The sequence below is a fragment of the Musca vetustissima genome, unplaced genomic scaffold (genome assembly GCF_032173495.1).
Source record: "Musca vetustissima isolate MV318-11 ecotype Yass unplaced genomic scaffold, APGP_CSIRO_Mvet_v1 utg98230, whole genome shotgun sequence".
NCBI lineage: Eukaryota > Metazoa > Arthropoda > Insecta > Diptera > Muscidae > Musca > Musca vetustissima.
In genome coordinates, this window is record NW_026884444.1 from 30416 (window position 1) to 55341 (window position 24926).

A 24926-nucleotide genomic window follows, 5' to 3' on the forward strand; every position below is an offset into this window, starting at 1 on the left:
CCAACATACATACCCATATGGCTAGGAAGTAATAATGTAAAGTGTGAGTGAGCGTAAGACCAAGTTAGCTGTGGCTCAGCCACCACCCGGCATTGTGCCTGTGCCACGACAATTCCAAACAAAAGCCACGTGTTATGTGCGTGTGTGTGCGGCCCAGGTGAAATGTGGGTTTGTCTGATTGTTTATTTGGTTTTTGTTTTTTTTTCACTTTTCTGGAGGAGTTGATTTAAAGTTGTTGACTTTTTCCGCTACGTTTACATAACGTTTAAATAATTTACTGCAAATGCGGTTCAGTTTTATCCGGTCTATATTGTTGTCGTTAGGGAGTGTTGGAGTGTGGTTGGGTGTATTGGCTTGTGTGTGGTTTAGAAGTTCCTCTTTTAGGTGTGAATCTGGGGGGCATTGTTTGTGACTTTCATGTGGAAAAATTGCTTTGATGGAGTTAAATAAGAATTAATGGTCTTGGAATTCCTTTGGTAGGAGCATGCTTTCCTTTTATTCAAATTTTGACAGCGAATTAAACTAAGCGAATATAAATTAAATATTTTATTATTATTTAATGAGTGCTTTAAACTTTGTTAATAAAAACTAATTATAAATTTTTCTGAAAAATACTTTATAATCAATCCTAGACTTAGCCATGACCAAATTTGTTCTATAAAAAATATGCAGGTTATGTACGACGTTTTCTATTTATTAAGCATTCCACAATAAAATATTTTTTATTGACATCCACTAACAAATATACAATAAAAAAATAATATTGAATATTGAAAATAAAAAAACCTTTTTAAAAATTACTTTTAAATATTTCAACGAACATTGAAACGAAAAAAAACGAACATTTGTCAAGGGATGTTGTTAACCTTTATGGCTGTCGTGGATTACGATAATGACATGCTCTTATGTTTCAACTCACATGGACCGGTTGAAACCAGAAGCATCATCCATTTATCCATATGTAGACAACTGTTGAATTTATCATGTCCTTACGCCATCCTACTCCGTTTTTGAAGAGAACAACAATTCGAAACCTTCGACCACATAAGCTACTTTGCCAAGACTTATCACATTTGCACGTGTTACCATCTTGACTGCAATTTCGCTTCTTTTTTTGTCAAAGTCATGAATTCACAGAGAGAGAATGTATTTTTTTGACAAGAGGATATGTCACGTGGTTGTTGGGTGACCATAATAACTGTAATGGTCTCTGATGATGATGATTATAATAACAGTGATGATGATGGTGGTGGAGGTGGTGACGGCTATGTCATTTTTTATATGTCAACAGAGGAATAAATGATGATTTCTGATGAACAGTGGTTAAAAGAGATACAAAGGCAGGGGTTTCGAAGGAGAAAGGTATTAAGTTCCACATAGAGGGAAGATTACCTATAACCCTACTCGGGATAGGAGATGTTGTACATAATACCTTAAATCTATAATTTATATGCCCTCTAAACATAAGTATTTATATAAATCCCCTAAAAATTTTCTATAGATTAAAGGCCTCTAGAAAACACTGTGGTTTTATAGTTGGAATCCAATAAATGGAAAATTGTCAAAATGGATTTACAAAAAATTTTAAGGATCCATCAAAGGAATAAACGATGATTTCAGTGGTTAAAATATGTACGAAGGAGTTGGTTTCGAAGGTAAAGGTATATGGTTCCATATAGGGAGAAGATCATGCATAAGGCTACTCGAGATAGGAGATCTTCTAATAAAACCTTGAATGGGCCATAAATATATAGAGGTCTTACTCCATAGTGAATCTGTATATGATATTTTATTATAGAAGATCTGCATGTAGTCTTATGTGCATAGAGCTCCTGCAAAATAAAATAGTTTTAGAGGACTTATGAAACCTAATTCATCGAGACCTGTAGGAAGTCATATTCACACATAATACAAATTTAAAAGTCCCCCACGTATGTTTCGAGTTCTATATACCCTGGAGAAAATAAAAAAGAAAACATTTATTCATCTAGCCCCTTTGAAAAGCTACAAATAATGCCAGAAGTATCTTTACATTTTTATATCTTTTAATATGTTTGTAACAGGCAAAAGGAAACGAGAGAGAGACATGACTCCTTTTGAGAATATGAATAGAATCACTTTTTAAATCGATATATGCATGTCCGTCCGTCCGTCTGTCTGTCACATTTATGATCCGAATTGGATGAAATTTGGCACAGTTCATTTGTTTGGCCCAAGGACGAACCCTATTGAAATTGGGAAAGATCGGTTCAGATTTAGATATAGCTCCCATATATATTTTCGTCCGATTTAGTGTGTATGGTGCACCAAAGTCCCTATATATCATTCGATTTGCAAGAAATTTGGCATAGCGTGTTGAACTAGCTCTAGAATGATGTGTGTTAAGTTTCCTGAAAATTTGTCCAGATTTTGATATAGCTCCCATATATATTTTCGTCCGATTTAATGTAAATGGTATCGTCCGATTTTACACAAATTTTTCACAACGTACTGGAGTTAGAAAAACCTAGAAGTTGGTTATAAATGCTTTACCAAGGTGGGTCCAATCGGCACAAAATTTTGCTCTACGTACTGAAGTTACTATAACATAACATGTGGCAATTTTCATAATTTTGTCCCTGATCCTTTAAAAATTCGACGTCTGTTAGGATTCATCTGTTGGATATAACGAAAGTGATGAAGGGTATCATATAGTCGGCCCCGTCCGACTTTACTACTTTCCTTACTGGTTGTTATTGAGGAACACGTATTAAAGTCACTTGTTGTCGTCTCATTGTCATAATATCAAAATATTTTATGTATGAAAAACAAACCAACCGACCAAGAAGCTATTCAACAGACAGTCCAACCATTCAATTGGCGTAGCAAAGTAGAACAAAAGAATTCAAACTTCAACTTTTCTCCACAGCCGTTCTGTGTACAATGAATGAAAATTATCTGCTTGATGTGTGATCACATGGACGTGTCCATAGGATATAATTGTGTGTGTGTCCGATTCTGTATGTATGCAGGACTATGCAACTGATGTGGATGTTGAAAGGAATATAAAAAACAACAACAGCGACGATGGCGATAAACTCCCAACCATTCAGATAGATGTCTATCCTTTTGCCTACACATCTATTCATTTGTTTATTTGGTTTTCCGGCTTTCAAGTGTGTTTGCGTTGTTATTTTTTCATTTCTATTTTCATTGATATCTATTATGGGAGTTTTTCAGACGAGACGACAATGTGTGTGTGTCGCATGCATGTGTATCTGTTGTTTTTTTTTTAGCTGTTTCTTTTATGTTTAGTATTATCCCTGTGTTTTTTTATGCTACAACAGAAAACATCATCAGCATTAGTCAGAGAAAATGCAAAAAAGAAAAAAAGGATGAATGATAAATTTTAGCAATGAAACAACATGAATGAGTTATTTTTTTAACATTTGCACAATGAAATGAAATTGCAGAACGAGGAGAATAAGAAGGCTGCCACTGCTTCATGTGTAGAAAATAGGTCCTTTGACATTTGATCGCTGTTATATGATAATAATATTGGGGGTTCTTATTTCTTTATTGGAATAAGGATAATGAAAGTTCATCACTTTATTTGTTTATGGGGACGGAATATATTTGTGTGTTGAAATATAAAAGGAAGTCACCAATTGAATTCTCAGCCAAAGTCAATATGAAAATATTTATCGAAGTCCACATATGACTCTTTAAAGAACGATGAGGTCGCAACATTCATAACTCTAGTATGTTTTTTATCGATCCATATTTGTTAATAGATAATAAGTAGATATTTTTGTAGATAATTTTATATATAGGCCATGTTTAATCACAGCCCTCATATAAATGTTAAGTGATGTGTTTTAACAGCAGAGGAATATTTACTATCCAAATTGGCGGGACTTGGGTGTTTCGTATTCTTCGAGGGTAAAAAGTCTACAAAGAAATATTCAGTATAGGTCCATGTTTCAATTTAAATCCTATAATTTGGCCCGCCCAACTGAGGAATTTTAAATGACTTTGTGGCAATTTCCATTCAATATAGCTATAATTTCTCATTTGGGGTTCTCACTCAGTATCGGAACATTGTCTAAAAATATCAAGGTGTTGACAAGGTAACGCACTTTTTATACACTTCACCACACTATGGTACAGGGTATTATGCCTTTGTGCATATGTTTGTATCAGGCAAAAGGAAACGAGATAGACCCATAGTTCATTTTGAGAATATGCATAGAATTACTTTATGAGTCGATTTATGCATGTCCGTCCGTCAATCTGCCCCTCTGTTGGTGTTAAATTGTAAACAAAGTACAGGTCGCATTTATAATCCGATTTGGATGAAAGTTGGCACAGCTCATTTGTTTGGCCCAATGACGAACCCTATTAAATGGTGCACCAAAGTCCCTATATATCTTTCGATTTGCATGAAATTTGGTATAACGTACTGAATTGAGCCTAGATTGATGTATGCCAAGTTTCGAGAAAATCGGTCCAGATTTAGATATAGCTCCAATATATAGTTTCGACCGATTTCATGTAAATGGTGCACCAAAGTCCCTATATGTCTTTCGATTTGCACCAAATTAGGCAAAACGTACTGAATTGAGCCTAGAAAAATGTCTGTCAAGTTTCGAGAAAATCGGTCCAGATTTAGATATAACTCCCATATATAGTTTCGTCCGACTTCATGTAAATATAGCTCCCATATATATTTTCGTCCGATTTAATGTAAATTTAGTCCAGAATGATGGGTGCCAAGTTTTGTGAAAATCGGTTGAGATTTAGATATAGCTCCTTTTTATTATAGATTGATTTTAAGTAATTGACGCACCTAGGAACCAATAGGCTGGTAGGAACAAAACGTACTATAATTAGTATAACCTAACCCGTGACAAGTTTCGTTGAAATCGCTTCATATTTGGATATAGCTTCCATATATATTTTCGCCCGATTTTAAGTAAATTGGACATCAAACTCCTCATGTTGGACGGATTGACATCAAATTTTGCACAACGTACAAAATTGAGCATAGAATTGTTGTATTTTCTAGAAGTACAGGCATATTCCAACGGATGACCTATTTATATTTGTTTGAAGTCGATTTACATAATTTTGCCCCATTGTAACAAACGAATGATAGATTTAGATAAATATCATCAGCTGTTTAATATACCCATAGTGGTGAAGGGTATCATAAAGTCGGCCCCGTCCGACTTTACTGTTTTCCTTACTGGTTTCACTTTTTAATGTACGTAAATGGTCTATGAGAAACCTTTTTTGTTTACCAAATTGCATACAGATAATTTGAAGTTATCATTTTGAACCAAAGTTGGGACCTCGTAACATTTCTTCGAAACTAAAATATTGTTCAATAATATGAAATATCGGTGCAATTCTTCGGGTCGCCTCCCCCACAAAATGTTCAAAAATTTGCTGAAAATTAATTTTATAAAATAATGCAAACGTAGTATCCAATTTGAATCAAACTTTGAACAAGCTTTCCCTGTCATTAAACAAAATTAATACATAATATAGATTTATTGGATATATGTTGAAAATGAATGCAAGTTTGCTCTGAATCCATATACATGCTTTGAAATTTTTTTTTTTTTTTTTTTTTTTTGCCGACTGTGCTATATATTTTTATAGGCTCTTCAATATAACTTTCCAAACATTCCAATCGGTATGGCAAAATTAATAGAAACAAGTATATAGTATTAACTCATCTATACCCAAAATTTTTTAAAATATTTACCATAATATTTCCAACAAAATATCACACAAATATTTACTAAGCAAATGTATAGAATTCCAATTTAATATCTTTTGGACTTACCCAACATTTGTATTAAGAATTTCAAAAGCTTTGTCACGTTTGTTTTTTTTTCATAGATATAATGATTTTTTTTTTCGCTTTAGAAAACAAAAACAAAAGGATTCATAATGGATGGAAAGAGTAGTAGTAGTTGTTGTTGTTTCAACAATTATATGAAAGGATATTCATTATTATTATGGCATATTTTCAGTGGTAATATTTACAATAATATGACAATAGAGAGACAAATTTAAACAAAAAAAAAAACATAAAAATAAAGAACTTATACAAATTCAAGTTCTGACATATTTTGTAGAAGATAAAAATTAAATAATAAACAAATTTGTATTCTTCTTTGTTAGCATAATACCTAACGAACAAAACTTCATTTAAATAGTTATGAAGCACAGACGAAGGTATATTAGGTTCCAGGTATCCATTCTACTAGTTTCAATAATGTCACTGAACTGATGTCTGGGTCTAATATTAATATGAACAATAAATTGATAATAAAAAATAAAAGCAAGTAAAAAATCATGGGAACTATGGGAACTCTAGAAATTACATACCTGTCATTAACCATTAAGCGAATAAGGACTCTCAACGCTTTACACCTAAGTCTGTTTTTACACGGTCTTTTGTACACGGTTTTCATATAACACGATTTGAAAATTGAATATTTTTAATTTTTTACACGATTTTATTCCATTTAGCACGATTTGAAATTTTATGTACTTAATTTTTTTTTGTCAAATTTAATTTTTGCGAAGTATGTTCATATCACAAAAAAGTATTTATGAAAGAAAAAAGTCTGAAACCATCGATAGTATCGATAGTTTGCGAACACTAGCTTAAAGATTTAAGTGAATTCCCCTTTAGCGCGTACAAACAATTTTTACTGGTTAAAGCAAATGTGGATAGCACTAATTTAGGGGAATTCCCTTTTTTACACGGTTTTTTTTTACACGGCTTCTTCTGGAACCAATCTACCGTGTAAAAGCAGACTTAGTTGTATTTCCATTATGAAATTGTCAAACAACACCTGTAAGAAAAGTAGTAAAGCCGGGCTGGGCCGACTATATGATACCCTTCACCACTTCGGGTATATTCTACATATGTATGCTAACAATTGTATGTCAATGTTCCCTCGACGGAAATTGATTTAAATATATGTATTTATATATAAGTGAACCTACTAACATCAATCCGGAACCTGTGCTAAATTTCACTTCATTTGGGACAGATTTAGAGTCATTTGTATGGAAGATATTTCTGTATCTGCACCAATTAAAAAAAAAAACAACGAAATTTTAAACACATCATTCTAGACCTAATTACGTACGCTATGTCAAATTTCGTGCAAATCGAAAGATATCTAGGGACTTTGCTACACCATTTACATTAAACATATATATGGAAGCTATATCTAAATCTGAACCGATTTTCAGGAAACTTTACACACATAATTCTAAACTCAATTCAGTACGATATGCCAAATTTCGTGCAAAACGAAAGATACATAGGAACTTTGGTACACCATTTACATTAAATCGGACGAAAATATATATGGGAGCTATATCTAAATCTGAACCGATGTATTCCAATTTCAGTAGGGTTCGTCCTTGTGATAACTAGATGAGCTGTGCCAAATTTTATGCAAATCGAATCATAAATACGACCTGTACTTTGTTTACAATTAAACATGGACACACAGACAAACGGGCGGACATGCATAAATCAACGTCGTAATTTTTTATACTCTCCATTATGAGGTGGGCATTTAATATACTTATAATCGATCCGGATTTTGATGTGAAGACGATGGGTTGAAAAAAGTGACCATTATATTGAATAATCGGGGGTACCGTCATATGAGACCTACCTCCAAATTTAAGTCAATTGTAGTTTTGGTGGGGACATTTTCTACCCAATGAAAATAAAAACTATTAAGATATTGTCAATTTGAGTGATAAACTTACCCAGACTTCCCAAAATACCTACCTGAAGGCTACCCGGAAAAATTATAAATATTGATCATTTGCTTTTCATACCCTACACAACTATGTTGTCAGGGTATTATAGCTTTGTGCAGCCCCAAAAGTTTGTAACGCCGCGAAATATTGATCCTAGACCCACCTTTAAGTATACCGATCGTCATATCTCGACTAACTGAGTCGATCTACACATGTGTGTCCGTCCGTCTGTCCATTATAATTTGTAAACACGATACAGGCCACAGTTATGGACCAATCTTCACGAAATTTTGCGTGTAGGATGGGTTCTGGCCAATGAAGACCCCTATTTTTTGGAAAAGATTAATTAACATTTAGGGGATGAAATGGACCAAAAACTTTATTTTTGTCGGTTTTTCCGGTCGCTCCAGAGGCCGCTATTATGGCCCAAACACCTCGAAATTTTGCATGGAGAAGGGGATCGGGCCAAAGAATAAGCATGCCTGTTTTGATAAAGATCGGTCAATTTTTAGCGGGTCAAATGGACCCTGACTTTTGTGTGAAAAATTACAAACTTTGTATTCTATAGCGTATATATTTACCCATGAAGAACAAAGACCCGACAAATTGATAGCATATCCAAGAGGAGTGGTTGACCTTTCAATTAATACCAATTATATGGTCGTATGTACTCAGATGTGGGAGTTACACTTAAGTATTTACAGGTGCTTACGTACTGAGACATTACTTAGTAACCCATTACCACACTGGAGGGCGGAAATATAAAGCTGATCGCTATGAATTGTTCCATGAGGTTCCAGTAGTGGTCAAGGAGAACGACTATAATTTTCGGTGATGATCAGATAATAATTTTGGGATGAAGTGGACCGAAAACTTATTTTTTTCGAGTCGATCTATAGGTCACAATTATAAACCGAACATCACAACACAACCCACGGTCAAGGGAATCAGGACAAGTAATTAGAAGGACTGTAATGAGTATTAATAATATTCGGAAAATATGTCAGTGTAAGGAGGAGTTGCTGTTGACCTCTAATCGGGCAAGAGGGTGCAACTATCATGAAATTTTGCCAGGCTCGGAATAAAAATCCGCAGAAAGTTAGATTTCCGTGATAGTTGTGTAGGTTATCGTATGGTCGGCCCCGTCCGACTATACTGCTCCGCTCACTGGTTTGATAATGGGAACGTTGACTGCCGAATAAGAGTTCAAGATACAAAACTAAACTCAAATCAGTTCAAATTGCGCGCACAATTCCCGAACTGCCAAATATTGGATGGTACATATGTATGTGGGCTATATAAGACGTGGACCCAAACGTTGTAAAACATCTTTGCAGATAATTTCCAACAGATGTCCCTATTATGGCAGGGTCTTGGCTCATTCTAAGTATTTTTATGGTCTCAGACGAAGTCTGTAATGAGGTCACGCCCCATTTTCATGTTGTTGATGTTTTAGTCACATTTTAATACCAAAAGGACTATAATTAGGCACCACGGGTTCGTGAACGATTCAAAAAAAAAAAAAAATAAAAAAATCATTTCTCACAATGTTTAGAAATAGCCCCATATAAATGTCCCGTTTGTATTTAGAATGCTCTCCTTGTTGAATATTGATTTTTGTTCAGATACGGAATACGATATGTACTTTGTCCGGATTTCCAAAGTGAAGCTGTTTTAAATTACCTTAATTTTTATAAAATTTATTTATATATGTATGCCATTTACAACCTTCCTACTCGCAACACGCTTAAAATCCTTTCACGGATTCCATGTGTGTTTAATGTTGAGAAAAAAAGGAAAACAACCAGGGAAATTGTTAACAAAACAGATTAGCAACACATTTTACATTCAACATCCATTGCATTGATATGTCGTAACAGTGTCTAAGTGCTGTACCGTGAGTTTGTATGGCTCTGCTGTGGTAGGACATAATGTTGCAATTTGTTGTTGTTGCTGTTATTAGGAAGAATAACAAACACCCTTTTTGAAATTTGTATTTAACGTTCTTAGAACGCCCACATGTTACATTAAATAGGATACCATTCTTAATGGCATTTAAAATGCTAAACAGGTTGGCTTCCCCCACCGTGTTTCATAAATACAGCAACAACTACAACAACATAAAAGCTGGTGAATAACTGAAATTACTATGGCTTTTTTCGTCGATATTAAAAAGACGCATTATGAGTTGCTAATGTGTATGTGTGTAGGTGGCAAGGTATTGCCAATTATATGGTCCATATGTTTTCCACGCGCATACACATAGACACACACTCATATAAATATACATACCATGTTGTTATAAATATATGTATAAATTTGTTATCGTACACATATTTGCATGTATGCATAGTTTACTTCATATTTTGTTCATATATCTGTGCATATGTTAGTGTGCAACACCATACATTTTTAATTACTCAATGAAATGTGGCACAAGTGCTGTCTTCTATGTTGTTTTTTTTTTTTTATTTTGTTTTCATCATTGACATTTAAAATAGTGTCAGAGTTTTGTTAAATGAACTGGCAGAGTGATTAAATTTATTCACATACACACAAACACAACTGCAACACAACAACAACCAACATAGATTGAAGGTAAAATCTAGGTCAAGAACAAAATTACACATCTATGGGTTTTTATTAAATTTAATAACAGGCGTGAAAATGTTTTATAGGCATTATGCAGTAACTTGTTAAAATTAAGTAGCTTATGTTGTTAAATTTATTTATTGCATTTAAATATAGCATATTTAAGGAATTTAAGGTATTTTAATTAAATTCTAATGTGCTTAATATTTAAATAAATTTACTGTGAGAGATGTTTTTAGTAAACATTAAGATAAAGGACGGATAGTGCATCGCATGGGACGAAATTATATATGGAACTTAAGTCTGTATCTGAGGTGAAAATGTGACGAACTTTTATACCCTCGACCATTGACACAGAGACTTCCGATGTAGTGAATAATGGGTGGGATCACAATTTGAATTGTTTATTTTGAAAGTGGTTTAAGTACAATCTTTTTATACCCTTCACCACACTGTGGTACAGGGTATTATGTCTTTGTGCATATGTTTGTAACAGGCAAAAGGAAACGAGATAGACACATGGTTCCTTTTGACAATATTCATAGAAACACTTTCTGAATCGATTTATGCATGTCCGTCCGTCTGTAGATGTCAAATTGTTAACAAAGTACAGGTCGCATTTATGATCCGATTTGGATGAAATTTTGCAAAAGTCACTTATTTGGCCCAAGGACGAACCCTATTGAAATTGGGAAAATCGGTTCAGATTTAGATATAGCTCCCATATATAGTTTCGTCCGATTTAAGGTAAATGGGGCACCAAAGTCCCTCTATATCTCTCGATTGGCACGAAATTTAGCACAGAGTACTGAATTAGGTGCAGAATGATGTGTGCCAAGTTTCGAGAAAATCGGTTGAGATTTAGATATAGCTTCCATATATAGCTATATCTATATATGGGATTTAAGGTAAATGGTGCACCAAAGTCCTTATATATCATTCGATTTGCACGAAACTTGGCATAGAGTACTGAATTATTTGGAGGGAACGGCAATTTGAGGCTATAACAAAATACCAATATTTATTTTAGCAAATATGAATTCCTCTTCCAGAAGAAGAATACCTGCAGCTCTTCCAAAAGAAGAAGAATGCCCGCAGCTCTTCCACAGGATGAAGAATACATGCAGCTCTGCTATAGGAGGAAGAATATCTCCAGCTCTCCTATAGGAAGAAGAATACCTCCTGCTTTTTCAAAGGAAAAAGAATACCTGCAGCGCTTCCATAGGAAGAACAATACCTGCAGAATACCTGCAGCTCCTCCGCAGCTTTCCTATAGGAAGAAAATTACATGCAGCTCTCCTATAGGAAGAAAATACCTCCAGGTTTCCTATAGGAAGAAGAATACCTCCAGGTCTTCCATAGGAAGAAGGTATTCTTCCATAGGAAGAAGAATACCTGCAGCTCTTCCACAGGAAGAACAAAACCTGCAGCTCTGATATAGGAGGGAATACATCCAGCTCTTTTAAGGCAAGCAATATATCTGCAGATCTTTCATAGGTAGAAGAATACCTGCAGCTCTTCCAAAGGAAGAATAATACATGCAGCTTTTCCGTGGGAAGAAGAATTGTAACAGTTCTCATCTAGGAAGAAGAATACCTGCAACTCTTCCACAGGAAGAATAATACCTCCAGGTCTTCCATAGGAAGAACAATCCACAGGAAGAAGACCTACAGTCCTCCTCTAGGAAGAAGAAGACCTCCAACTCTCCTATAGGAAGAAGAAGACCTACAGTTCTCCTATTAGGAAGAAGAAGACCTACAGCTCTCCTATAGGAAGAAGACTACCTGCAGCTCTTCTACAGGAAGAATACTCCCGCAGCTAGTCCACAGGAAGAGGAATTCCTGCGTCTCTTTCAAAGGAAGAATAATACCTCCAGCTCTCCTATAGGAAGAAGAATACCTCCTGCTCTTCCAAAGGAAGAAGGATACCTGCAGATCTTCCATAGGAAGAAGAATATCTGCAGCTCTTCCACAGGAAGAAGAATACCTGCAGCTCTTCCGCAGCTTTCCTATAGGAAGAAAATTACATGCAGCTCTTCCATATGAAGAAGAATACCTGCAGCTCTTCCACAGGAAGAAGAAGACCTACAGTTTTCCTCTAGGAAGAAGAATACCTGCAGTTCTTCCACAGGAAGAAGAAGACCTCCAGCTCTACTATAGGAAGAAGAAGACCTACAGTTCTCCTCTAGGAAGAAGAAGACCTCCAGCTCTACTATATGAGAATCCTCAAAATATTTAAAGTTTGGAGTTGCCGTTATAAGGGTGCAAATCAAATACTTAAGTCAATTCGATGGACAATACTCAATACACTGAAATTTATTGGGTAACATTATATGGGCACTATCCTAAATAGGGGATTAAAAATTCTCGAAATACCTACCGAAAATCAGTACACCGTTATTTGGGATCTATACTTAACTGAGAACCCACATTGATAATTTTTCTAGAAAGAAAATCAATTGGAAACAATAATAATCAGTAAGGAAAGTTCAAAAGTCGGACGCCCCACCTCTGGCTACGTCTTTGCCCTGTACCACAGTGTGGTGAAGGGTATAATAAATTACATTCAATTCGGATAAAAAATGTGTCCAAAGTCTTCAAAATATCGCAAATGTTATATGTGGAGTATGTCTATAGGTGGACCAATATATCTCATCATCGATCATCATGCCTGAAGACACAAAACAACTCTATGCTAAATCGCAGCACCATATCTCAATTCCTTGTATTACAACAAACGTACGGGCGCACATGGCTTGATCGCCCTCGAATATATATATATATACATTATGGGTTCATAAATGAGTATTTCGATAAGTCACAAACGAAATGATAACATTAATATATTCTTCGTACTTTGGTGAAGGGTATAAAAAAGGGTTGAAATTTTTAACATTAGCCCTGGCCCATTTCGTAATTTTAAAATTTTTGCAGCACTTTCTTCTTTCGCTTTATATAGGACATATGTTATATGGAAGAGGTTTTGGATTTAATGTTGATCAAACCGTTTATTTAATTCGCTTCAAATTTAATTTACGAGTATATAAAATATTGACACTTTGGGAGAGAGGTGCCAGATGACGAGTCACATCTTCGGACTTGATCTATGCTTGGTAAAAGTAAAGAATATAAAAATAATTTCATAAATGGGTCGATTGTTATCCCTCATTCCAACTTATTGGTATCAGAAAGAACGTGTTTTTCTTCTGATAGCAACGCGTTGCAAATTCCAAAGAAAAATTTCTATCTTTTTTTGCAACTTCTCTAGTGTATATCTTCTGAAGTATGCAATTTCGATAAAACACACATATTTTTTCTTTGGTTAGGTCCGCTTCAATGTATAAAATATCATATTATGACCTACTAAGCAATACTCATAAAAAATCAATTCACAATAACGGATTTTTACAGCAAGCATGAGAGCCAACTGATATCCAGCTGGTCTCCCTTATGTGCAGGCCTTGCTCAAAAACTTTCTTTAACCAAACCTTTTGTCACGAAAAATTTAAATATCGAACAATGTACAAAAGAAATGCGTCCTGCCTACTTGAACGCTGTCATGCAACTAATATGACTACATGAAAAGACGTAAGGAAGAACTGACCAACATAAAGACAGAAAATCCTCCCCCTTTTAAGGTGAGGAACGAACAAGACGAAACATGTATATTTCCCCGTCTAAGAGCGAGAGAAATAACTGAGGACAATTTTTAACGAGAATAGTTTTCATAAAATGTCTTCGACTTTCTAAAAGTTGCCATTATTATATAGAAGATATATCTATATAGGAACTGATTTAAAACAAACAGGGAGACTTTATTTGAAAACTATATCTAAATTTCAACCGATTGCCGCATCTTTCAATAGGGTCATTGGACCAACGGATTTTAACGAATGTAATCGCATTTAGATAAGAAGTCCGACCTGTACTTTGTTAAAAAAAATACTATCTGACATATATAAATACAAGAAGTGAATCTTAGTTAGGGTATTACTTATTTGTGGCGTGACAATAGTGACCTATGCGATGTGTGTAAAAATCATATATTTCTAGACCATAACTCTATTAAGAACATTTTACTGTAAAATTTATTTGGGTATTATTTGTATATTTACAATCCTGGCAGGATCTTCCAAGAAGTAATATGACACAAACCCATAATATCAAATTTTTTATAAAGGGGTTTCAATTTTTCAGATCATTGGATGTTGGCGGGGTATGTCCTTAAGAATTTTCTTGTCTCATATCCGACACTTTTGCGCAATATCAAAATTCTCAGTTACTGTTGTAAAGGTAAATTATAGAATTGTCCTCATGTATTCACCCTCCCCTCTAAAGGAGGGTGGTTTTCTACTGTTCTTCCTTCTTATTGCCGGCAAATACTTTTCTGTTCCAGCTTTTTTTATAAATTTGTCTGTTTGCTGTTTGTTTACGATTTGTTAGTTAGTCATTGAACAGCATTCGGTAGTGTAGGACATACGTAGCTCCTGTGCAAAGTGCGGTAAACACAAAAAGTTCGTAATAGATTCGTATCTATTGTTTTGCAATACGTATTGTAAATAACACAAGAAAAATAATAATAATAATCGATGTTTATATGGTAATTGCTATATATATTTTGAAGTGCAACAAACACATTTTGTTATTAAAAGACTGTATGGCTTGAAAAATATGTGGATTGGAGAAGTTAAAAAATATTCTTTAATGGTCTAAAAGTAATTATTATCAACAAATCGCAAGAAAATTAAAATTATTTTTTTTTTGTTTCAAAAAAAAAAAAAAAAAAATCGAATAGAATTGTTTTGAAGAAATAAAAAAATATTTGAAGTTTACAGAACACATTTATATAGATAATCAGAACTAGCTATTTGAAAAAATATTTTTAACAAATTAACATGTGAAGAAAAGGATATTTCATTTTTTAATTTAAGAAATAGTGTTAAAGTTGGATCTCTATATGTGTTTTTATGAAAAGAGTGTGACCATAAATTTTGGAATATTTTTGAGAAAAAACGAGCGTTAATTTTTTATGTTGTGTTATTTGTGGACATTCATGTACAATTAAAGACAGTGTTTTTTAAATATTTTCTATTTTGAAAAAAGTAGATTTTTAAATAATTTTTTATAACAACCAAAGCGTCGAATTTAAAATAAAAAGTGTAAAGTAAAATAAAAGTGTGCAACAATCGAAGAGAGGATATTTTTTAAGCATCTATTGGGTTATAGAATGTTTTAAAATAGTTTTGAAAAAAAAAAACTATAAGAACAATAAATTATCACAACGTGGATTTTTTAAATAGTTTTTGTTTTTGGAACACCCAAACACGAATTTTTAAAACTAATTTTGTGGAACTATTAAAGAGTGAATTTTCAAAAATTCTTTTAAAGAAAGTGTTGAAGTGTTTAATTCTCATAACTATCTAAATATGGATTCTCTGAGAATACTTGTTAATGCCAAAGACTTTTTTTATTCAAAATCGTTCATTTAATTTTAGAACTTAAATATATTTTAAAAAGTAATTATTTTTGAATATCGTATAATAGTATAGTACAAAATACAACAAAAGATAAAATATAGAAATTCACAGAGATAGCCGTGATGTTCTATTGTCATTTCGGAGTGATTTTCTATTGTCTTTAAGAGTTTTTGAAGATAAATAACAGTTATTGGAGAGAATTTGATCTGAAGATTTTTTAAATTACTTTTTAAGGAACTATTGAAGAATGAATTTCTTATAACAATTGTTAAGGCATTCTCAAAGAATGAGTGTGGACTATGTTTAAATATTATTTGAGAGTTTTTTCTGAGCTTTTGATGGGAATTTTTAATTATATTGTTTGAAAATATATCTGAGCGATTTGAGTGAATTTGATTAAATATTTGTTGAAGATTTATATGCGTTATGCGGTTGGTAGATCTTTTAGAGTTATATTTTTAAATTGTTTACTATAATCTTTTAGCATGTCAAATTTTTGACATGCCATAGATATTATCATTGATTTTTTTATGTTTCTGGTGGGACAAGCATAGCAATGTTTTAGAAATGTATATTTTGGGTATTTAATTTTAATTTAAAATGGTTGAAATTTAAAATTTTACATTATCCATTCTACATGTTTACAAAAAAAGTTTAATCATATACTCGTATAGATTTAGATATACCGCCACATTTGATCTACTACTTGTTATACCCTACACAACTAGGTTGTCAGGGTATTATAGCTTTGTGCAGCCCCAAGAGTTTGTAACGCCGCGAAATATTGGTTCTAGACCCAACTTTAAGTATACCGATCGTCATATCTCGACTAGCTGAGTCGATCTAGACATGTGTGTCCGTCTGTCCATTATAATTTGTTAACACGATACAGGCCACAGTTATGGATCAATTTTCACGAAATTTTGCATGTAGGATGGGTTTGGCCCAATAAAGACCCCTATTGTTTTTGGTAAAGATCGGTTAATATTTAGGGAATGAAATGGACCAAATACTAAATTTTTGTCGGTTTATCTGGTCCCTCCAGAGGCTTTATATGGATATTTATAATTTTGATAAAGATCGGTCAATATTTAGCGGGTCAATTGGACCCTGACTTTTGTGTGAAAAATGACAAAATTTGTATTCTCTAGCGTATATATTTACTCCTGAAGGACATAGAGCCAAAAGGAGTTGTTGAACTTTAAATTGATGCCAATTATATTGTCGTATGTACTCGGATGCGGGAATTACACTTAAATATTTAGAGGTGATTTTATATTCAGATATTATGTACTAACCCATTACCCCACTAGAGGTCGGAAATATAGCGCAGAGCGCTTTGAAATGTTCCATAATTTTCAGTGATGATCAGTTAATAATATTGGAATGAAGTGGAATTTGTGTTTTTTTTATGTTTTTTTTTTAAGTCGATCTACAGGCCACAATTGAAAGCTCAACATCACAACATAACCCACGGTAAAGAGAATCTGGACAGGTACAGCCCTCGTCTACTGAATATTAGAAATATTTGTTGGCATCTAGTCGGTCTAGAGGGTGCAAATATTGCCCAAACTCTGAATATAGAACCATAGAAAGTTAGATTTTCGTCGAAGTTGTGTAGGGTATCATATGGTCGGCCCCGTCCGCTCCTGGCTTTTTTATTATGGATTACAATTTGATTTTATTACCAGTAAACTGTTGACATGAATAAACAAGTGAAACCATTTTAAGTTCGGCTGGGCCGAAATTTGCATATCCTCCACCATAGATATACTGACAGTTTTTTTTCAAATGAAAATATAGGGAACACCAATTATACCTATACCAACAATTGCATCAAGCAATATATAATATACACCAAAGGCAAATTTCAGCAATTTTTAATGGAGACTTTTCCTAAAAGCCCAAAAAGTTGACGACGCATGGTTGAATGGAACATGTGTATAAAATCCCCAACTGTTATTTACAGGACACACGTATATGATGCCATAACCATCGTACACAGGTTTAATTTCGGGGGGCTTGGTGGAAGCTGCTGGTTCCATATAAAATTGTCATTGTAGAAAAAAAATTGTATGCGTACGTTTCTGGAGGCTATATATAAAGCCAATATTGATTACATTGTGCAGGATGTACCAAATATTTGTTGTTCTCATTATATGAGGTGCCATGTCTAATTGAGAACAGATATAGCTCACATTCGAACCTATCATTTTTGCATCACAAAAAAAAAAACGAAAATCGTTGGTATCATTATATCGGAACAAGGCCTATAGTCCTAGAGGCTATAGTTCATCCTCGATCCTTACTAATTTTTTTATCTCAATATCCTCCGCAGGCAGAATGAGTCTTAGAACCAAACTCAAAATGTGGAATAAATCACATAACTATTTTAATATTAAAAGGGGAATAATATTAGGACTACCCCTAAAACGGTTCGAATATTAACAATTTTATTATATACGACTAAAAAAAAACACAAAAGCGAAAAGGTCGAAAAATGCACTGAAGAGCCCCAAAATACCGAACATTGAGGGAACCCTTAATAGGGGCTAGTCTGAAAAAATTGACCTATATTTATAATTTTTAGTGGAGAGATTGCCACCAATAAAATACCGAATTATAGTCAATTCGGTCGCAAATGATATTAAAACCCCCAAAATACTGAAAATTTGGGGATGTATGGGGCCTACCTATATTTATAATTTTTAGAGTATAAATTTAGTATTGGGAGCTATGTCGTCATAGATCCAGAATATATATACTTTATAAGGTCGAAAATGATTATATCGATAAGTTACAAACAGAAAAACAAACTTTATATACACTCCATACTATGGTGGAGGGCATAAAAAATCGTGATATATATAACAAATTGTAAATATGTGTTTTTCTTGTTGTTAATCCTAAGCCGATTATTCATCATAAATCAACTGACAAAAATTCCTTCATAAATACAATTACTTTAAACAATATGCCCAAAAATGATTTCCATTTTAACAAAGTTCCACGTTTATTATTTCATTACAGTTTTGCGTATTTACGGATTATTTTCTCAAGTCTTATCAATGCCGGAAACAGACAGAATTTGCTGAATTCCTCAAACGATCAGCAAGCGCACCATCATCGTTGGCATCACAACAATCGAAAAGCCAAATAAATAGTAAACCACATAAAGCTGCCATTTCTATTGTTTAACGCTGTTTTGGTTCTTGTTGTTGTTGTTGTTATTCCTACAAAGATGATAAATCAGAGTGACTGACGGCCAAACATCTGAAACAGCTAAAACAAAATAAACCCCCGAATCAACCAATAATAGTGATGAGGCAAATGGAAAAATAATCTAGTTGGAGGCCAGTAAATAAACAAAAGAAAAATACCCAACAACAATAGGAAAATAAAAGAAAAATATCATTACTAGCTAAGTAGTAATGCAAACCTAGACTTGGCTATTTATGATTATGAAGGCTATTCTTTAGAGTGAGGACATGAAATAATCTACAAACAAAAAAAAAAATCGGAATTTTATCACATCTACAATAGCAAGGGGAAAAGTCAGCTATCTGTCAACATACATATTTACATATAGAGGCCTTTTAATAACAACGGCATAGTCGCCATACAAAGAATATGTTGGTATTGAAGGATAAAATAAGCATTTCATAGAAATAATCCGTTTCAGGCGAAAGTAAAATCCATCCACATCCACCGTATAGAAAGAACAATACACGCCCCATATCAAAACGCCAAACGCCATTATCCCCTTTCGAAGTCATACCACAACCACTTGTATCTGATTACACACAAACAGTGATAGGAAAATCATTCACTACTTATTCAACTGGTTGCATTTCAAAAACATCTTCAAGTTACCGCATCCCCAAACAAACACGCACACGAACGTATCCGTTTGCCACGTTCTAGCCAACCCATACCTAACGTTCTCGTTCTCTTCATGCTTAACTACGCCAACAATACAACATCCATAGTTGTTGCTGCCAACATCAACAATCCCACCACAGCCATAACAAACATATCCGCAGTCGGTTCAGCCACCACCACCACCAGTCACACTCAACCTGCCAAAATGAAGATGTCAAAGTTATCTAACCAAACCAACTCCCAGGATCCACAGGCTGTTAATTCGCGTATCTTTGTGGGCAATTTGAATACGTTTCAGTGTTCCAAAACCGATGTGGAGCGTATGTTTCAGATTTATGGACGTCTTGCAGGTTAGTAGCCAAGGAACAGAGTTATGTGACGAATGATAGAGGAAGAGAGAGAGAGAGAGAGTCAAGAGAATGGAATGCTATTTAAACGCCAATGTGGCTTAGCTAAGAAGAATTTAATTAAATTTCGGTTGTAATTCTTGACATTTTCTTATTTATTTTTTGTTTTTTTCTTTTTTCATGTTTTGTCGTCTCCTTATGCTCGATGTGTGTGTGTGTGTGTATGTGCATCTGTCTCGACAGGAATATCAATGCATAAAGGTTATGCATTTGTGCAATTTACAAATCCTTTTGATGCTCGCAATGCCTGCCTTGGTGAAGATGGCAAAATGGTCTTAAGCCAGACATTGGGTAAGTTGAAGTATTATTATTATTTTTTTTAATTTTTCCTATAAAGAGTAAAGAGATTTTGAGTATTTAAATTTAATATGAAAATAAAATATATTATATTTGGTTATAAAAAAGATACATGAACACAGACAAAAATTGTAGTTAATTTATATGATTCTGTTAAATCGAACGAATAGAATAGTTTACCATCATGTAAAACCTCTGTGTGGTATTTTGAAGATAACAGTTTCGTGTTAGTAGACAATTTTTATTCTGAACGTGCATCTTTAAAAAAAAAACCAGCAAGGAAAGTAGTAAAGTCGGACTGGGCCGACTATATGATACCCTTAACCACTTCGGGTATATTCTACGTATCCTAAAAGAAGTCACCTTTACCCTGGAACATTGACATGAAATTGAACGAACGAACTGAATTTGTGATCTTTATATATATATAAACCGGCTAACATCAACCTATGCACTGTTCAAAATTTAATCTCAATCAGACACACACTGATTATTTGGTGTACAATTAACATGAATAAATCAAAATTATATATGGAAGCTATGCTATATCTACATCTGAACCGATTTCAAGGAAACTTCCCAGCGATTAATTTATATTAACATCTGTAGGATGTGTCAATCGGCCTAGCTATGGATCTTTAGTGCACTATTTACTTAAAATCGGACAAAAATATATATAGGAGGTGTACACATCCTTCTAGACTTAATTCCATACGCTATGCCAAAATTCGTGCAAATCGAATGCTTTTCAAAGACTTTGGTGTACCATTTACCTAAAATCGGACGAAACTATATATGGGAGCTATATCTAAATCTGGACTGATTTTCACGAAACTTGGCATATATCATTTTAGTGCAAATCGAAAGATATATAGGGACTTTAGTGCACGATTTACCTTAAATCGGACGAATCTATATATGGGAGCTATATCTAAATCTGAACCGATTTTCTCGAAACTTGGTACACATCATTCTGCTTTAAATTCAGTACTCTATGCCAAATTTCATGCATCGAATGACCTATAGGGACTTTGGTGCACAATTTACCTTAAATCGGACGAATCTATATATGGGAGCTATATCTAAATCTGAACTGATTTTCTCGAAACTTGGTACACATCATTCTGCATTAAATGCTAGAGCATAGAGTACTATGCCAAATTTCATGCCAATCGAATGATATATGGGGACTTTGGTGCACCATTTACCTAAAATCGGAGCCATATCTAAATCTGAACCAATTTTCTCGAAACTTGGCACACATCATTCTGGACCTAATTCAGTACTCTGTGCCACACATCATTCTAGACTTAATTCAGTACTCTATGCCAAATTTCATGTCAATCGAATATAGGGACTTTGGTGCACCATTTACCTAAAATCGGACGAAACTATATATGGGAGCTATATCTAAATCTGGACTGATTTTCACGAAACTTGGCATATATCATTTTAGTGCAAATCGAAAGATATATAGGGACTTTAGTGCACGATTTACCTTAAATCGGACGAATCTATATATGGGAGCTATATCTTAATCTTAACCGATTTTCTCGAAACTTGGTACACATCATTCTGCTTTAAATTCAGTACTCTATGCCAAATTTCATGCATCGAATGACCTATAGGGACTTTGGTGCACAATTTACCTTAAATCGGACGAATCTATATATGGGAGCTATATCTAAATCTGAACTGATTTTCTCGAAACTTGGTACACATCATTCTGCATTAAATGCTAGAGCATAGAGTACTATGCCAAATTTCATGCCAATCGAATGATATATGGGGACTTTGGTGCACCATTTACCTAAAATCGGAGCCATATCTAAATCTGAACCAATTTTTTCGAAACTTGGCACACATCATTCTGGACCTAATTCAGTACTCTGTGCCACACATCATTCTAGACTTAATTCAGTACTCTATGCCAAATTTCATGTCAATCGAATAATATATAGGGACTTTGGTGCACCATTTACCATAAATCGGACGAATCTATATATTGGAGCTATATCTAAATCTGAACCGATTTTCTCGAAACTTGGTACACATCATTCTGCATTAAATTCAGTACTCTATTCCAAATTTCATGCCAATCGAAAGCTATATAGAGACGTTGGTGGCTCATTTACCTTAAATCGGAAGAAAGTATATATGGGAGCTATATCTAAATCTGAACCGATTTTCTCGAAACTTGGCACACATCATTCTGGTCCTAATTCAGTACTCTGTGCCAAATTTCGTGCAAATCAAAAGATATATAGAGACTGGTGGCTCATTTACCTTAAATCGGAAGAAAGTATATCGTTAGCTAAAATGCAAAAAGGCGTAACTAACAAAAAAATTGAAATTTTACTTTTTGAATGTCAACACATGTATTTCATTGACATTCACAATATTCATTCAAAAAGTCAATTTTCAATTTTTTGTTAGTTACGCCTTTTTGCATTTTAGCTGACAATATATGGGAGCTATATCGAAATCTCATCCGATTTTTCTCAATCTCAATAGTGACTTGTGCCAAATTTCATCCACATCCGATCATACCTTGTTTACAATTTAACATCTACAGACGGACGGACATGCACAAATCGACTCTGAAAGTGATTCTATGCATACTCTCTATGCATACTCTCTCGTTTCCTTTTGCCTGTTACAAACATATGCACAAAGACACAATACCCTGTACCACAGTGTGGTGAAAGGTTTAAAAAATCAGGGAGATCTAATTTTCTATTAGAAGATTTTCTTGTCTGCTTTTAAAAGACCTTTTCGTGATTTTCAAAAAACTTTGTTATAAGAATATCGTTTGCTGTTGTGGAAGATCTGGTTTTCTATAAGCTCATATTCTGGTCTTCTGCAATAAAACTTGATTGTCTTCTATTAGAATAACTTCTGACATAGTGGTTGTGTTTTGGTATTTTAGAGAATAATTTTTCAATTAGAGAAATTTCATTTTAAAACCCTAATAATTTAAAGAGTTTTAGTCGCATTAAATAACATATTATTTCAAGAAAAATAAGGTCCCTATATAGGCGTGGATTTTTAAAAATGTTTTTTCAAGTTTCGAAAATAGGCAAGATTTTTAAAAATGGGGTTTCAAGGTTCCGATATGAGCGTGGATTTAGAAAATATTCAAGGTCCAATACAGGCGTAGATTTTTATAAATGTTTTTTCAAGGTTCCAATAAAAGCGTAGATTTTTAAAAATGTTTTTTTTCAACGTTCCAATGAAAGCGTAGATTTTTAAAAATATTTGTTTTAGAATCCTTTAATAATTTATTTTTAAGCTTCTCCTATAAGTTGTGGTTGGCAATTGTGTATTGGCTTACATTTGAACATAATGTTCGGGCATGTGGAGTAAACACAAATAAGTGTTCAACATATATTAACTATAATGCATCAACATCTTTTAAGATTAACTTCTTTAACAATGTTTGCCTCAAAAGTAACTGAATTTAAAATCGGCCATATCTAGATGGTCATCCATCCATTAGCCATGGTCATTACATGGAAACAAGAAGTCAAGCATATGAAAATGAATAAAATAGCTGATAGATGAAAGCAATTCATTCATGTATCGTGGCATCCATCCATATGTATGTGGCCAGGCATCCTTCCAACCATCCATCCATCTTTAATAAAATATCAATTTATTTTCATTGCACTCTGTTTTCAATTTTTCGGCTTTTCGTTCAATGGTTTTTCGTTTTCTTCAATTCCACTTCATCCCGTTTTCCAGGCTTCGTGTATTTCTCCTGTGGAACAGTGGTCGTATCTCAATTTTTAATGAAATTTCTTTTCTCACCTTCATGTGGATAGCTATGAAATATTTGATGCATCATCCACCGCATCCATCCACCCGCATCGATGTAATAAAAACCTCCGTAGGAATAAACATATTTACATCTTCACACTTTCCATGTGCATCGAAGCATTGAATATTCTCAATATGTTTATGGGGGGCGGGAAAGTAAAATAACAGAACTGAAATGACATTCTCTTTGGTAAGAAGAGTTGTTATTGCATGTATGTGTTTGTGTGTAAAATCATACAGTGTCACTGTGGATGTATGCGTGTGTATATTCTGTCAAGTTTTTATGAATTTTAAAGAATTTGGGATGTTGAGTGCATATATATTTTTATGTAGATTTCAGTTACAAGGAATCGCTATGACTACTGAAAATGTTTACGAACATTTGTTTAATGCGTGCACTCAAGCAAATATTAGGTGGATTTGGCACAACTAAGTGTGGCCTTCAGTGTTCTTGGTGGGAAGAAAACTTCACAGAAAATATCTAAAAATGATTTGTGCAAAAACATATTTTCAGAACAAATTCAATATAGGTCTTTGTTTTGATATAGGCTTTAATCTAGAACTGCCATATAATAGTCCCGCCTCATTTTCAGTATGGTGAAGGTCTCAGCCGTTTGCAAATTTTTTATTTTTTTTAAGGTGGTATAGTCCCCATATTTGTGCTCAGA

The 24926-nt window shown here is 33.9% G+C and overlaps 1 protein-coding gene across 1 annotated transcript; it reads left to right on the plus strand.

Annotated features, from left to right (window-relative positions):
* Positions 1 to 1167: 1167 nt before the first annotated feature.
* On the plus strand, positions 1168 to 20433 carry LOC133331458 (uncharacterized; the record flags this gene model as incomplete). The annotated part of the gene is made up of 3 exons (XM_061539848.1): positions 1168 to 1255; positions 19723 to 20085; positions 20326 to 20433. Coding segments are annotated over exons 1-3 (559 nt in total), but the record flags the coding sequence as incomplete, so codon positions are not given.
* Between the last annotated feature and the right edge of the window lie 4493 nt (positions 20434 to 24926).